The 16,868-nt window shown below is 39.5% G+C and overlaps 2 protein-coding genes across 4 annotated transcripts; one reads left to right on the forward strand and one right to left on the reverse strand.

Annotated features, from left to right (window-relative positions):
• Positions 1-331: 331 nt before the first annotated feature.
• Positions 332-5,623, reverse strand: adat2 (adenosine deaminase tRNA specific 2). 2 transcript variants are annotated; one of them, XR_828536.5, is made up of 7 exons: positions 5,400-5,623; positions 4,565-4,669; positions 3,647-3,797; positions 3,334-3,440; positions 2,012-2,084; positions 1,126-1,680; positions 332-903 (listed from the first exon to the last, which is right to left on the reverse strand). XR_828536.5 is itself a non-coding variant. In XM_010882594.5 (6 exons), the coding sequence occupies exons 1-6, from the start codon at positions 5,496-5,498 to the stop codon at positions 1,613-1,615; spliced, it is 603 nt and encodes a 200-aa protein (XP_010880896.1). In that variant the 5' UTR covers positions 5,499-5,623; the 3' UTR covers positions 332-1,612. The 2 variants fall into 2 exon arrangements, 1 of the variants encoding a protein (XP_010880896.1); XM_010882594.5 differs by having other exon boundaries at positions 332-1,680.
• A 78-nt stretch (positions 5,624-5,701) lies between these two features.
• Positions 5,702-10,037, forward strand: pex3 (peroxisomal biogenesis factor 3). 2 transcript variants are annotated; one of them, XM_010882595.5, is made up of 12 exons: positions 5,702-5,895; positions 6,188-6,319; positions 6,480-6,561; positions 6,655-6,698; positions 6,814-6,935; positions 7,234-7,300; positions 7,390-7,444; positions 7,579-7,729; positions 7,995-8,065; positions 8,154-8,285; positions 8,428-8,524; positions 9,209-10,037. In XM_010882595.5, the coding sequence occupies exons 1-12, from the start codon at positions 5,823-5,825 to the stop codon at positions 9,290-9,292; spliced, it is 1,110 nt and encodes a 369-aa protein (XP_010880897.1). In that variant the 5' UTR covers positions 5,702-5,822; the 3' UTR covers positions 9,293-10,037. The 2 variants fall into 2 exon arrangements, with proteins under 2 accessions (XP_010880897.1, XP_010880898.1); XM_010882596.4 differs by having other exon boundaries at positions 5,871-5,970.
• Positions 10,038-16,868: the final 6,831 nt, after the last annotated feature.

The raw sequence follows: 16,868 nt of genomic DNA on the forward strand, positions 1-16,868 counted from the left end.
GTAAGGTCAGTCCCAAAACATTCTGCAGTCACTTGAATGGCTGTTCCATGATTAAAAGCAGTGTGAGCCCAGGGACACAGTTAGAGGGAAATGGAAAGCAGTTACTAAGTGAATAACAGTAATTCCACTGCAGACTGTATGTGATAATCACTTATTTTACAGTAGACTGAAGTTAGGGAAAATCCTGAAATTAAATGGTCAAATTGGTCCTGATTGCTGTAAAGGTTGGCAATTCTTCAAACGTACCTTCACATTGGATTATGTCGCCAAAATGTTGAAATATACATTTGTGAAATAAATCACATATTACATAAAGCAGAATAAATATTGCTAATTTAAAAAATATTTTATTATATTTTCAAAAGAGACAGAGTACAGAACAATAATAAAACAAAGTAGGTCAGAGTGGCGCAGTGATTTGGAGCTGGTTTCATGCAAATTATGATGCTGGTCTGATGCTGCCTGGGCTGTTGCTCTGTTTCTGATTCGGTCCAGTGAAAGAACCACTAACAGTTCTGGTCAGCTGTGCTCTGTGCTACAAATAAATTTGTCACACACACACACACACACACACACACACACAACTGCTGTCTGTGTGTGTGTGTCTGATCCAGGTCTAACAAAGCATTTGGGGACCAGAAGTCCTGACAAAAATAATAAAATACATGTTTTTTTAGAACGTGCTTAGGGCGAAGTAAGGTTTAGGTATAAACGTTAGGCTGAGGTTAAGGTGACATTAAGGTGATGTTAGTTGTTGGGTTAGGTTTATGGGACAACAAACATGGATGATCGGTATTCTGGTCTCCACAAAGATAGAAAAACAAATGCCTGTGTGTGGGTGGTGGTTACAGATGGAGTTGATGGGAAGGACATTGGTCATGTCTCTAATCTGAAATGGTCCCTCTAGAGAGGAGTAGTTGAGTGGGAGAGACAGGACAGGAGTGGGAGGGACAGGACAGGAGTGGGAGAGACACCCACTATGTTAACATGTGTTTATACTTCAGTATAATAAATCACAAAACAGTCCCGGAACATAATAATTACAAAAATGTTGGGGGGGGGGGGATTACAGAATCAATCCAATTCACTGCATGTGTAGCACATTAATGAGAAGAAACTCCTCACCTGTGTTAAGCTCATCTTAGACCCTGGGTGCTCAGAGGAAAATTACAGCTGTGTTGGATGAAGTCATGGAGGGGAGAAGCCAGACAATAATGTGGTCCAGCCCAGTCAGTTTCTGTCTGTTTGGTACTGTTCACTAATAACCATAATGATGTCACCAGCAACTGCACACACAGGAAAGCCACAGAGCCGGCAGAGATACAATCAAGATACTTTAAAGGCCCTGGATAGTGTACACACTCAAGACATAGTGTCTATTGTGCTGGATAGTGTCCACTGTAATTTGAGGAACTAATGCGCCGTCAATTATATTAACATAAAAATGAACGCTGACACAAATAGCTGAGTGAATAAGTGAGAACAAGAAAAGGTTGATTTGATTCCTTTGTAAGACAGTCAAATCCATAGGTCATGCTGGTTGTGGTTCAGGAGAAAGCTTTGTTGTCTACTACTGGCTTCGCATTATGGTCCTCAGCTCCTTATCTAATTTCTAGATGACTGGTGCCCCCTGCAGGACATGAAGAGTATCACACTCCTTCCTCATTTTTGGCTTGGGAGCTGAAATAGCAAAAAAAAAAAGCATACTTTCAAATTTGTGCAAGGCTGCAAATAGCACAGGGCAGGAGCATTGGCCTTTTTGTTATAATAAAAGTGTTTGTCTTTCCCCAGCATCAAGCTTAAAAAATATCCTGGGTTATATTTATTCCACCAAAGAAATAATTTAGTAGGGAAACATTACGCCAAAGAGCAGTAGACAAAACAAAACCATGAGGGACCAAGCTTCATTTGTGGAATACAAAACCTGATGCTGTGTGGATGTCACTACCCACAACATACCCAGAGCAACGCTGTTTACAAGATAAGAAACAAATCGTAAAGCATATCTTACCATTAGGGTTCTCCTGTTTATAGAATGTCTTCAGCATCTCCACTGCTTCCTCTGCTCTAAAGCCAGAGATACACTGACAACAAAGGAGCAATTTATATATTCAACTGCACGCACTGACCATGATGTATAAAAAATTTGGGATTCAGTAAAAAACTAAACACAGAATGCAATGATGTGCAAATCGTTTAAACCCTATATTCAATACAAATAGTACAAAAACATTAAAGGTTGAAACTGAGAAATGTTATTGTTTCCTGAAAAATATATGCCCACTTTGAATTTGATGCCAGCAATATGTTTCAAAAATCCTGGGACAGTGGCAAGAAGACTGGAAAAGTTGTGTAATGCTAAAAAATAAAATAAAAGCTGATGGAACATCACACAACATATTAGGTTAATTGGCAACAGGTCAGTAACATGATTGGGTATTAAAAGATCATTCCAGAGAGGACAAGTCTTTCAGAAGTAAAGATGGGGAGGCGTTCACCACTCTGCGCAGGCAAACACTGCAACAATGTAAGAATAACATTCCTCACTGTTAGTGCAAAGAGTTTGGGGATCTCATCATCTACAGTACATCATCAATCAAATACATACACAATCATTAAAAGACTCAGAGAACCAGGAGACATCTCTGTACGCATGGGACAAGGCGGAAAACCAATACTGGATGTCCGTGATCTTCAGGCCCTCAGGCAGCACGGCATTAAAAACAAACACGACTCTGTAGCGGACATCACTGCATTGGCTCAGGAACACTTCTGAAAACCAGTGTCTGTGAACACAGTATGTTGCAGCATTGACAAATGCAAGTTAAAACTACCATTTAAGATGGACTGAGGCAAAGTGAAAAACTGTCCTGTGGTCTGACGAATCAAAATGTGAAATTATTTTTGAGAGTCATGGATGCCGTGTTCTCCGGACTAAAGAGGAGAGGGACCATCAGGCTTGTTATCAGTGCACAGTTCAAAAGCCAGTATCCATAATGGTATGGGGGTGCATTAGTGCTCATGGCATGGGTGACTTGCACATCTGTGAAGGCACAGTTATTGCTGAACAATATATACAGGATTTGGAGCAACATATTTTTCCAAAAACAATAAAATGTCTCAGTATCATCATTTGATATGTTGTTTTTGTACTTTTTTCAATTGAATATAGGGATAAATAATTTGCACATCTTTGCATGATTTGCACATCACTATTTGCATTTTACACAGCTTCCAAATGTTTTTGGAAACGAGGTGGTAACATGGAATGATCAGTGAGGTTCACAACACAGGTAAAAAAAAGTTCTGTTAGCCCTAGATGACATTATGTACCTTAAATGATGACCCAGTCAGGGGTAGCTCAGCAGTTGGGATGTCCAGAACAGATCCACACCCACCAAACCGGTCATTTTTACACCCATAGACCACCAAAGGAATGTCTGTCACACTGTTAAGGTCACACCGACGACTATCTTAACCCTGTTGGTTTTGCATTGTACGTTGTGCGTTTCAGACCATTCCAATGGCCTTAAGGTGAAATCTTCACTCACACCGTGCACTATGACCAACAGAGTAATTACAAGTAAACTCTCACAATCAACCTTAGTGAAACGCTACAGCAGACTGGATAAACCAAGGGGGATACTGATGAGGCGAAGAGCTCCGGCACACATGATGCACGGCTCCACGGTCACATAGAGCACGGTCCTTTCACACACGGTCCGGGGGTTGAGGCCTCTGCAATGACACCACTCCAGCACCTGGTCCACAGCCACCATCTCAGCATGCCGAGTGGCCTGGGACACACAGGGACGGATACAGATAACAGATCTCCTCAGTGACACCAAGCCCTCGGATCTGACCCGGTCCTGATTCAACGTGTCGACTCATCGTGGGGTCTGCCCCACCATGGATTTCTGATTTCCATGAGCTGCCAGCCATAATCGTCAAGATTAAAGCAAAAAAGGCTTGAAATGCTTCAATTTGTGTGTAATGAATCTAGAATAAAAAGAAGGTGTCACTTTTTGATTTGAATTACAGAAAATCAATTATGTATATGCCAGATAGCTGTGTATAATCTGTGTACAATCCAAAATCTAAATTATGGTTCAGTGAATTAGGAAACACCCTACATTTACAGACAATTCCCTAGATGCTTGGCAACAATTGAAACATATTTTACTGGATCTGACAGCTTATTCTCTCCTATTTTAAACACTTGGCATTGTACTATGTCACATTCTAGATCAGTGTTTCTCAACCCTGCTCCTGGCTGTCCCCCTGCCCTGCATGTTTTAGATCCCTGCCCTAACATGCCTGATGTAGCTCATGAAGGACTTGATAATGAGCTGATCATTTGAATCATGTGAAAGAGCAGAGGGAGATCTAAAACATGCAGGGAAGAATGGTGCCCAGGAGCAGGGTTGAGAAACACTGTTCTAGATTATGCCTTTGAGTCACTTCTCTTCTTGCAAAAGGTCTGTCTGTGAGCCTGACAAAATATATGAAATATATTTATATAGGGATAAAAAAATACTGTTTGCTGATGCCTTAAGCTACTCACATTTTTTGTTTCATTCACTTCATTTCTCCCCTTGCCAAGGATTTCATTGTTGTACACCATGAGACATCCAACAGGTACCTCACCATTCTCCAAAGCTTCTTTTGCCTGTGAAGACATGGAGACCATTGACCAGGCATTTTAAATAGTTGCCTGTAATTTACTGCAATTTGAATACTTCCCATATAGCCCAGCACTCCAAGTGGTCGTTGCTTTTACTTTTTCTTAAGCATCTCCATAGGGAAAACGCAAAAGAAAATGAACCTCTCTTGTTGTTTGTAACAACGTGTATACGAAAGTTTTTTTTATTATTATTTAAAAAGCCCTATGAATCTCAACCTTTTCTTTCTACTCGTTCTCTCATCCTTTTCATTTATAACCTGTTTTTCTCTCCTCACTCTTGTGAGATTCAATTTGCACTGATGAACATGTCTCATTGCATCAACTTTCTGCAAGCTTGTGCGAATCGAAAATCCGAAGACCTCGCCAACCCATTCATTTTGCTCGTTCAACTGGGAAGTACTCGTAAGCACATCCAGGCCTGAATGAGAACGCATCCAACTACGATGATGATGATACCCTACCCTACTGGCACCCAAACTCGCACGGACTAGGCAGACATAATAATTACAATGGTAGCATCACCATGTGAGGACCCCAGGCATTGTAACGACGCCACGAAAACTAGTTTAACTCCTGGTTGTAATGACACACTGAGAAATAAACTGATATTCTAATGCGGAAAACGTTGGTGGTAGTATTCCACTTAAGTGTTTTCTTAAAAGTATTTATATATATAATGTGAAAACGTTGATAGAACGAGTTGAGCCAAACCAACCATATCAAAGGCACTGGCCATCCATCTCTGTATGTCTTCGGCACATGGCTGAAAGTTTTCTCTAAAAACAATAGAATTTTCCACATTCTCTGTCCCCATTGTTCAGATGAAGTAGATATACATCTACACCAACATGAAAGCTCAAACGACTGTGTAAGAAATTCCTCACTGCCTAGAAAAAAAATTGCGTGCAACAAGGAGGACGATAATATTAGACGGACAACTCAGGCTTTGGCAGATCTTCGCGGAAACACTGATGAATCTATGTATCGTTGCTCCGTGTTCGCATATGCGTGTTTGACAGTTAACGTTAGCTAGCTAAGCTAGCCAAATCAGCCCTCAAGTTCGTGGCATGTGCAACTTTGCAAAATAAGACCTCGGGTGCTGTTGAGTTAGTTTCATACATTTTGACTCTTCTCGACAATGTTTTCGTCTACGTGGAATTTTCTGAAACGCCACAAAAGAAAATTCGTTTTCGCTGGGGCTTTTGTCGGAGGTACATTGTCAAGCTAGCTAACGTTACATTAAGCTAGGTCGCACTCACTGCAAGCCGAGCTATCAGAGTTAGCTAGTAAGCAAGGTGTTTTTACTTGTGGGCCGTGGTCTGTATTTTAGTCAAATACATTTTAGTTATGACAACCGTGAAGATTGTGTGTGTGTGTTTATACATGATGATGCTATTTTATGCATGTCTACACATTCTTCAATAATGATAATCATGACAGGTAAATCAATGTAGCTAATTAAACATAAATCCATTGTAGCTGTATTTTCTGCACGTTACACAGGTGTGTACTTTCTTGGTAAATACGCCCAAAAGAAAATCCGAGAGATGCAGGAGCATGAGGCGTCTGTATACATCAATCAAGCTCGACGTCAGTTCCACTTCGAGAGTAACCAGAGAACGTGTAACATGACAGGTACAACGGTCTGTTTTTTGGACGGATCGGTACTACAATCTTCAGCATGCTACCAGTCAAAGAAGTCTTCTGCAACACACTCATTATGTCAAATTAGTGAGATACTGTTGTGTGGAGTCCTATTCCTTTTTGAGTCACACCCTGTTTTTTATTTTAACAGTGTTGTCAATGCTACCTACATTAAGAGAAGCCATTATACATCATCTAAATTCGGAGAACCTCACTACACTGCTGAAGACTAAGTAAGTGGTTCGTGACTGCTGTCAGGGAGAAATGCTTGATAGTTTTGTAAATTACTTTAGTATTATTAACAGCATCTACTGTTTATCTTCTAGACCAGCAAATAGGCTTGAAATATGGGAGGACCTGAAGATTATCAGTAAGTAATTATTCCTTAATAGCAATTACTTTGAGAATCAATGTCAACATGGATTTGATCACTTGATGTAGTACCATGTCCGATGGCGTCCATCCTATTTTTCCTGTTCCCCCAGGTTTCACCCGAACAATTGTGGCTGTGTACAGTACCTGTATGTTGGTTCTTTTACTCCGTGTCCAGCTTAATATCATTGGTGGCTATTTATATTTGGACAACTCTGTCACAAAAAATGGGATGGTGAGTGTAAAGGGTCCAGTCTGTAATGTTTAGGTAACCTAAACGTAATTCAATTAGGTTGTTCAATTACACAGTTTAAGTAGAAATTCCGTGGATTTATTCCAGAATAAATAACAAAAATATTGAACATTAAATAGTCAGTTATGACAAATGTTTTTACCATTATAAGTGGTGTAATTTATAGCATTTCCATTTTTAGTTTTTTGAGAAATTAGCTTAATCAGTGTCCAGAAAACTGCCCATAGGTGTTGAATGGGGTAGTGTATAAATTAAACTCCTGTATTCTGTGCTCTGTCAGCTGCCCTTGGCCCCTCCGGATGTGCAACAACAGTACCTGTCCAGCATGCAGCACCTCCTTGGGGATGGTAAGAGACATTTTCACTCGTTTTTTTTAAATAACCAAGCCTGTCCCAGAGGCCGTGAAGGATTTAACAAAACCTCTCTCGCTCTCAAGGTCTGAGTGAGATGATAACAGCGGTGAAGAAAGCTGTGCAGAACACATTGGGGAGGTAGGTCAGACGGGGCCAGCCACAAGCTCACACAGCACGGCAACAACTAAGGCCACATTTCAAGTAGGACTGTTAGGTTCCGCGTTGCTTTTGCTTGGTTGTCATGGAGTGTGTTCTCTCCCACATACCCCCAGGCTGTCCCTGAAGCAGAGTCTCTCTCTGCAGGACCTGGAGCAGCACCTGAACCAGATCAGAGCCCAGGTGGAGAAGGGGGTTGGGGGTTCCGTGCACAGACCTCTCTCCTGGTACATGATGGCCGATGAAGAAAACACTCTGGCTGCACAGGTAACTCTCGTAGCTCAGTTGGCAGGCACAGCACTTACATACCATGGTTGTTGGTTGTAGTCCCATAAGTGTCAGTATGAAGAAAATATATGCACTCACGACTGTACTCATAGTGTACTTGTATGTGAAAATAACAGCCCTCATTTCCCCCTGTGGGACAGTTCCTTAAGGGGGGGATGTTAGTCTCTTCATTACTGGTCGGTCAACCGTGTCATCTTTAGTTGAGGTTACATTGGTTTTGTCATTATTCAACTGTGTTTGGCAGGCCTGTGGTCTGACAGCGAATGATGTCACTACAATAAAGCTACTGAATGAGACCAGAGACATGCTTGAAAGGTAACACTGAATCCTAACACACATCAACTCTATTTGTTCAGTCTGGTTTCATGTGTGTTTGTGCTGAACTGTGTACTCTGTCCTACAGCCCAGATTTTGGCACTGTACTCAACACCTGCTTTAACAGTGGTTTCAACCGTTTCCTTGACAACATGGCAGAGTTTTTTCGGCCCCCACCTGGAGCACAAGGAGACTCCGCCCCTGGCACTACACCTGATAGGTCAGTTTGAAATGAATTACAACAATTTATGGAAGGTCATCTTGTCGTAGTGCATCACTTTAAATTAAATTAGTACAAAATAACCTTTTTGTATTAAATGAATAACCTTATCGATTCATGTCCCCTCCAAAATCCCGTCCAGTCTCTCGCATGTAAGTCTCCCAGTTGCCAAAATCATCCCCATTGTGAATGGCCAGATACACTCAATCTGCAGTGAAATACCAAGCCACTTTGTACAGGTAAGAGTTTATTTGACCTTTCACTTTTGGTAAACCCAACATGTTTCACAAAGTCTTATGAATCAAGACTTATGAATCAAGACTTAGCAAAATGGTACATCAGTGTCACTTGTTTTTGTTATTGTCCCAGCAGCAATATTACATTAGCCAGGGATGGAATAAAAGGGCTGGCTTTCTTGTTGTGTGATCAGGACCTGACCACTAACTGGCCAATCAGTCTATCGTGAAACAATGTGGCTTTATTGTGTTGGTGTTCAAAAGTCTAGTAATGATCAAATATGTCTAGTCACTGTTTTTAAGCTCCCAAACTTGTTTTCATGAAGCTTTGGTGATTAAGATAAGCGGATTTATAAGTTATCTAAGGGGAAAAACCTATTATCGATAGGCTGCTAGTTGGCCATTGGGCAGGGCAACAAGAGGCAAACTACACTGAGATGTAGTTGGCCTGTGTGTCATGTCTGGATTGACTTAAAATGCATGCCATTAGTGTTATTGCACAGACCTTTTTCTTGCTCTTAAGCCTCACCATTTGCATTCCATGACATTGTCACCTTTGTGCTGGTTTTAGAAGACACCCCTTAAGCCACTCTCCCAAAACATTGCCGAACCTGGGCGAAAAGGGATGGAGAACCTTTTTTTTAGACACTTTCAGCTAGACCTCTAAGACTGTGTCTCTGTTTGCAGGATCTCCTGATGATAGACCAAGTTAAAGAGTTTGCCGCCAATGTGTACGAGACATTCAGCAGCCCCCATGAACTGCAGAAATGAATGAGTGGACATATTCCTGGTGTATAGGGCACCCTAGTCCCCCTGAATTCAGCGTGATATGGACATCTCGGAAGAAGGAAGAAATGTACCCATTCTCCGCACCAAGACAGAATATTCTGGTTGTTCAATAATTGAATGTAGAACCGTCAACTGTTGCCTATCTGTTGACCTCAAAGTCAAAGGCCGACATCTTGGGAAGGAAAAAAGCCTAATGAAGTCAGCCAGCCAATCCTCAATGAAACAAGTCAATCAGAATATCCAAAAAAAACAGCCTTGTCCCACTTTACGTAGAGATTGTTGTTTCAGTGCGTTAAGCAGAAGTTAAACCAACAGTCCTTTTGAGTGTAAACCAATGTCTTCTGTTTTCTTTTTATCTTTCCATACCTTTCATTTTGACCTTTCATCTACAAATATCAGCAGTGCTGTGTCATATAGGCTGTAGTTCCACATGCAGCTTCTGAGTTCCTGTTTAGTCATTTTCAGTGGAGGTTAATACTTAACTCTGCACTATTGACTTGTGTTAGCTGCTTTCTCTTCCATCGAAAGGTTTGTTGTTTTCTTAAATTTGTATGCTGAATTATTTTTGTTGGGGATCAAGTCTTCCAAGAGATTGATCTTAATTGTTTGGGTGCTAGGAGGAGAGCATGTAGGCTTATGTATTATATTTTGTAACATAATGTTCTGAATAATTACTGTAGCATTAATATTGAAAATTAAGAATAAAATAACATTTATTTATTCAGTATTATGATTTGTTTCAAGTTTGTTTAATTTTTATTGTTTTACTAAATAATTCATGTTAAATAATTCCAGTATAAGGGTCTAGGGGATATAGAGTGGTGATCAAAAATATGATGAAAATATGATTGCCTTGGTATCTGCAAAAGAAAAGAAAATGAAATAAACATACAATTACTTTGTTTAACAGAATTATTTATTCACCATGAACAGTGGATATAGAAAGTCACCACGCCATTAATTATCACCTTTTGTTGCCTTACAACCTGAAATGAAAACATACAATTAGGCTTTTTCTACAGCAACCCATGCTCAGACATTTTCTGCAGTAACTCACAATAGCCAACTGATTTTTCTTTTTTTAACTTATTCAAATTAAAAGTGAAAAATACCCTGTTTGGATAAGTGAACACTGCCCTGAGTTACTAACTTTGCATACCTAGACTGTGCAATAGTTGCCCATTCTTCATTGTTTCTTCTTAGTAGCCTCTGATCAGTTTGGAGGGATAGCCTTAAGCATGCAAGGTCTGAGTGGAGCCATACACCTTCCACCTTTTAATAATTGTTTAAACTGCTCCAAGAGATAGAAAGCTTTTGAAAAACCTTTTATATGCATCCCCTGACTTGTGCCTTTCCACAACTTTATACCATCAATGTTTTGAAGGTACCTTTCTGCCCATAGTGGATTATTTGCTTTGAATTGTACTATACTGCAGAGTCCTCTAAACAATTGCTCTTATTGTGAATTAATGAAAATCGCCAAAACTGATCAGATGGAAGCCAATTACCATGATTTGAGACCAGGAAGATGGTTGGTCCTTTAGCATGTTTGAAATGGCAATTCTAAGGGGTTGGGGATATTTTAATTGTAAATAATTACAATTGTAATTAATTAAAGAGTTATTTTAATTTTTACTTTGATATTGTCAGTTACTATGTGAAAAATAAATCTGTAAAGTCTGATTTTATGTGTTGTCATTTCAGACTGTAAGGCAACAAAACTTTTTGAAATGGGGTGGTAATTTTCTATACCCACTGTATTTGATTATTGTTGCAGAAATATAGGTTCATATTTTGTTGACCACTGTTTCTCCATCATACTGTAGTGTCATTTTAATAGATAATTTGCTTAGCAGCAGAGGGCAGCAGAGAACTTCAGAGGCAATCACCAAAATAAATTCCACAACTTATTTCGGAACGGTGCCAAACTAGAATCCTACAAAAACCTTACCTTCCTAATAGTTTGCAGTGATTAAGGTGCACTGCCACCTACTGTTATTAACCGTTATTACAGTTAGACACAGGGAAAGGCAGGAATTATGGGGAAAGGGTCATATGCTAGATTTTCTCCTCAATATAGTTGATATTAGCCAAACATCTTCCTAAGAGGCTCAGTTTGATAACGGAAATCTTTGACTTATTAATAATGACCAGAAACTAAGATAGTTTCTAATGTTCTTAATTATTTCATAATCAATGTAACTTGTAGGCACTTCCTATTGAAATAAAGCTAGCCAAATATACAGAAGCCCTGTGTACCCAAAGCAAAACATAAAAGCAGTTAATCTTGAACAGACAGCATCCAAAGCATCAACAAAAATTGCCTTAAATAATAAGTATTGTTGATATGATGACTTGAACCCTGCTAGTTACTTATCTGAAACAGATGTGTTTTTATGATTGTTTTGGGGCGAGGGGTGTTGTTTGTATCATCAGCTAATTGTCTTTTTTTTTCAGAACGGCTGTCCCAGAACTTAAGGATCTGCATAGCATGGTGAATCACTGTGTTATAGCTATCCATTAAAAGACAGTGTGCAGCTGTTAAAATAATTAAGGGACATGAAGTCATATTCAAGTGCTGAGGTTAGTAAGCAGTGGCTATACGTTTTTCCACCTACACGTCAATGAAAAAAAGACTTTTTTTGTGAAATATTATTTGTCGACCTTAGTTATGGCCCGATGACTATATCAGAATTAAAATAGACACATCGCAGATTACCTTTTTTTTTTTTACAGTAGGTATGGGGTCTTTTCTTGGTTCAACTATACACAAACTGTCCTAACACCTCAAAGCTTGCACTCCAGTAGGGAGATACTTCCAAATATCTGGGTCAGCTGAAACAGGTCACTCTCCCTGTCTGCTGTAGTAATTCTGTAGGTTTGAGAGTGGAGGGACCTTTGGAACTAACAGATTTCAGATCAGCTCTGTCTTGATTACAGCAGAGAAGTTAAGAGTGCCACTAAGTGATGTAAAACTCTTGTATTTAGAGAATTAGGGAATTTTCTAGTCCTTGAATAACTGTGTTGAAATTGTTCTAGGTAGTTATTGTGAAGTGTTGTTTATTATCAAGATCTGTTGACCTTGTGAACAGTGATTTCCTTTTTTCTGGCCTAGCCTAAAGGCCGCAGAATATCAAGCAGCAGCATGCGCTGTATAGAAGAGTTTGTATTCTTATCTTTAATTAGAATAAAATCTGCAAACTACGTGTTTGTATTTTCCCCAAAGTTTGTTTATAACAATGTTTATAGGTATGTTGGTGCTGTTCAGAGGTGTTGCCTGTGGGTTGATCAAGTGGAGTGGGCGAGCTCTCCCTAACTGCTGCTACTCAGTAGTGATGACATCACAATAACTGCTTTATTATCACAACTGGAAAATAGAGCACACCTAGAGTTTCAGTTGTTTGCTGGGACACCTGAAAGGTATGCAGTATCAATATCAGTTTTTTGTTGCAGTAAATCATACTCTTTAAAACTTGCAGGAATGACGTCATGTCAGGATAGCATGTGATTTTTTGTAACCTCATTGTTTTGAAGCAGGAATGAACTTGATACTCTGTGCTCACTGTTCGAGTCTTGCCGCTGGGGGGGGTCTTGACCCAATGGGATTGCTCAGTCGAGGTGACATCATCTCTCAAATCCATGGTGTGACTGCAGTGTGTGTCATCAGTGCACTGTGAATAGTTAATGAGAACACTGGCCAGGGACCAATCAGGATTCAGGGCAGAGATTACTCCAGACTGGCTTAAGAAATCAATAATACACACACGCACACGCACACACGTACACACAAACTGTCTCTGCAGGCTGTTATTTTCACACATACCGTAGTAATACACTAACAAAATATAACTTATTAATAATGAGGTAAAAGTAGCCTACCATGGAAATTGGGAACCCTTTCTTTCTTACATGCTGTTTGCCGATATGTAAAACAAAATGAATATAGAACAATATTTCTCATGAAGTTACAGCCTCAGGAGATGCTCGTGATACTTTGATGAGGTTTGTTATTGTTGTGGATTTGATAAGAGGTGAGGGGAAGAGAGATGAGCTAAGCCTTTTGATAGGGATGGTTCTGGTGATTCACTGCCAGTTCTGATGACTCACACTTCATTGCTGAAGAAGCAGAGATTAGAACTTAAGGAATCAAGTCAAAAGATATTCAATAGTAGTCCACTAATGGTAAAATACTATGCATTGTCTAAGAAATGTCTTATGAACTGTTTAGCGTATTATTGGTCTGAATCATAAATTAAAATGTTCATTAATGTACTACGCATATTATATCATGAGCATACAGCATCAACATATCTAGAATTCAACACAATACATGTACAACCTTGTTTCCAAAAATGTTGGGACGCTATGTAAAAAGCAAATAAAAACAGAATGCAAAGATGTGCAAATCATCATCTCTATATGTAATTGAAAATGCTACAAAGACAACAAATAAAATGTTGAAACTGAGAGATTTTATTGTTTTTGGAAAAATACATGCCCATTTTGAATTTGATGCCAGCAACATGTTTCAAAAAAAGTTGGGACCATGTTTACCAATGTGTTGCATCACTTTTTATTTTAACAATACTCAGTAAGCATTTGGGAACTGAACTGACCAATTGCTGTTCTTTTGAAAGCAAAATGTTTTGCCATTCTTGCATGACATAGGATTGCAGCTGCTCAACAGTTCGGGGTCTCCTTGGTCCTATTTTTTGTTTCATAATGCGCCAAATGTCTTATAGGTATGGACTGCAGGCTGGCCAGTTTAGCACCCGGACTCTTTTACTACAGAGCCATGCTGTTGTAATACGTGCTGAATGTGGTTTGGCTTATTTTTTTTCTGAAGTAAGCAAAGTCTTCCCTGATAAAGACATTGTCTGAATGGCAGCATATGTTGCTCCAAAACCTATATATATTGTTCAGCATTATTGGTGCCTTCACAGATGTGGAAGTCACCCATGCCATGTGCACTAATGCAACCCCATACCATCACGGAGGCTGGCTTTTGAACTGTGCGCTGATAACAAGCTGGATGAGCCCTCTCTATAATCCGGAGGACGAGGTGTCCATGATTCCCAAAAATAATATGACATTTTGATTTGTCAGACCACAGGACAGTTTTCCACTTCGCCTCAGTCCATCTGAAAATGAGCTTGGGCCCAGGGACAGCGGTGGTGTTTCTGGATCATGTTTATTTATGGTTTCTTCTTTGCATGGTGGAGTTTTAACTTGCATTTGTGGATGCAGCGACGTACTGTGTTCACAGACAATGGTTTTTGGAAGTGTTCCTGAGCCCATGCAGATATGTCCACTAGAGAATGCAGTGCCGCCTGAGGGCCCGAAGATCACGGCCATCCAGTATTGGTTTTCGGCCTTGTCCCTTGCATACAGAGATTTCTAAGGATTCTCTGAATCTTTAATTATATTATGTACCACAGATGAGATACCCAAACTCTGCAATTTCACATTGAGAAATGTTATTCTTAATTGTTGCATTATTTGCCTGCGCAGTCTTTCACAGAGTGGTGAACCCCTCCCTATCTTTACTTCTGAAGGACTCATCCTCTCTGGAATTATCTTTTAATACCCAATCATGTTACTGACCTGTTGCGAATTAACCTCATTAGTTGTGTGATATTCCACCAGGTTGTTGTTTTGTTTTCCAATATTTGGTTGCCCATCCCAGTTTTTTTTGTTGCTGGCATCAAATTCGAATTGGGCATATATTTTTCAAGAAACAATAACATTTGATATGTTGTCTTTGTACTATTTTCTATTGAATATCGGGTTAAAATGATTTGCAAATCATTACATTCTGTTTTTCTTGGAAACACAGTTGTATATAAGACAATAACAATGAACTAGATAAACTAGTCAGTACGGTCAGAAAGGTAATGACCTCGCTCTTTCTTGAATTTTGCTCAGTAATGACATTATATTGCAAAATGGTCACATTCTGTTATAGCAGAAATGTACTTAGTCACTGATGAAAATGCAGGTTGTAACATCTCTGAAGTCTTAACCAAATGTATTTCCCATAATGTTCCAGAATTTGAAATAAGGTTGTCTACCTTGAGGCCCTTATCCTACAAGAACACAATCACTCGGAAGGGGAATTTTTTTTGATGGCAAGCACACCACAGAGGGCACAAGTCACACATAACAAGTCATGTGATTTGAGGTGAGCTGTTTATGAATGTGCTTTCTGGAAAACACCCTCGCAGTTACTCAGCAGAATGGCTTCATGTCACAAACCATCTATTGTGGATATTTACACTATCATTCTATTTTGGGCCCCAAACCTACTTTCGTCAGCATGACAAGACATAACCTGTTCACACAAAACTGGCAAACGATTGCCCTCATTTTTAGCATTACTTAATCCATATTTACACATTCTGCCCTTTATTTCCCCTTCCCCAGTTCTCTGACTGGAAGGCTTTGTTATGAAACTCTGGGAACCTTGACTGCAGCCATTAGAGGACTACTATAATGTCGCCATCAGCCTGACCAGTTACAATCTTGCACATTTGTTCTTTTTTCATGTGGGTATTTCATAAATCAATATCTTTGTTGAGCACATAATACACAGTGTAACAACACATTAATGGTTTCCTCTTTCAAAACACTTCACAGACCGAGTGTGTGTGATGAACATGCCTTCTTATTTTTATGTTTAATCTTAATCTTAAAGACCTTTAATTGTTTTTAAACCCTTTTACTTGTGGGGTGAAAAAAATATGATTGAAACAAAAGTTTAAATATAGTACAGTACGATAAACTAGAGAAGCTGGAATTGATTGAAATGTGAATGAATGTGTTTATGACAAACATCAATAACTAGATGATTTTAAGTTTAGTCAAATACACAATTTTCTTGGAACATTGTTTTGAGATGGCGATGACTGCGCATTGTGGAATGCAGAAACAACCCAGTAACTGATTCCCATAGAACTAGGATCGCTAAACGAACACAGTGAACGTTTTAGTTTTCGTAATATCATTCATTATTGCGGTAAGATCAGGATTGCTGTTTCAGTACACTTCATTCAATTATGGGGTCAGCTTGACAGGCCATATGCGTTGACGCTCTGTAATTACACAGATGACCCTAAGAAATGATGGAATGCAGTTTTCTATGTTAAAACAGCATGAAAGTTCATTTCTACATACACCTGGAAGTATGCGCATGGTCACCAATTGTGTATGGATTGAGTAAATGTGTTTCTTTTTCGGAGGGGGGAGGGTTCACCAGGAGGATTTCGGGACTTGATTTTAGCTGCCTTATGTTCGCATACCGTGATTGGTCAAGCATCTGCCTTGGCCCCTTGAGTAATATTACCGCTCTCCCCCCCACACCTTTTTCAAGGTGAAGGTTACAAGTATGCAAACACACTCCATTTGAATGTGAGAGAGAAATGCAACCATGGTTTACTTGGGCCTTCAGACACATTACACCACAAACAGACTGTGTCCTTGGTGGGCATTTAAAAGAAAATCTGATTAGATTCAAATCTACGTACGTACACCTTGGTCACCCCAAAGTGACGTACAGTAC

The sequence above is a fragment of the Esox lucius genome, chromosome 18 (assembly GCF_011004845.1).
Source record: "Esox lucius isolate fEsoLuc1 chromosome 18, fEsoLuc1.pri, whole genome shotgun sequence".
Taxonomy (NCBI): Eukaryota; Metazoa; Chordata; class Actinopteri; order Esociformes; family Esocidae; genus Esox; species Esox lucius.

Excerpts from the sequence above, each read along its gene's own strand:
- adat2 (XM_010882594.5), bottom strand. The coding sequence starts at position 5,498 with ATGGGGACAGAGAATGTGGAAAATTCTATTGTTTTTAGAGAAAACTTT. Across the intron at positions 3,798-4,564 it reads AAGTGAATGAAACAAAAAAT|GCCACTCGGCATGCTGAGAT; the intron begins GTGAGTAGCTTA and ends TGTGTGTCCCAG. Across the intron at positions 1,681-2,011 it reads TAAACAGGAGAACCCTAATG|CTCCCAAGCCAAAAATGAGG; the intron begins GTAAGATATGCT and ends TTGCTATTTCAG.
- pex3 (XM_010882595.5), top strand. The coding sequence starts at position 5,823 with ATGTTTTCGTCTACGTGGAATTTTCTGAAACGCCACAAAAGAAAATTC. Across the intron at positions 5,896-6,187 it reads CGCTGGGGCTTTTGTCGGAG|GTGTGTACTTTCTTGGTAAA; the intron begins GTACATTGTCAA and ends CACGTTACACAG. Across the intron at positions 7,730-7,994 it reads AAAACACTCTGGCTGCACAG|GCCTGTGGTCTGACAGCGAA; the intron begins GTAACTCTCGTA and ends TGTGTTTGGCAG.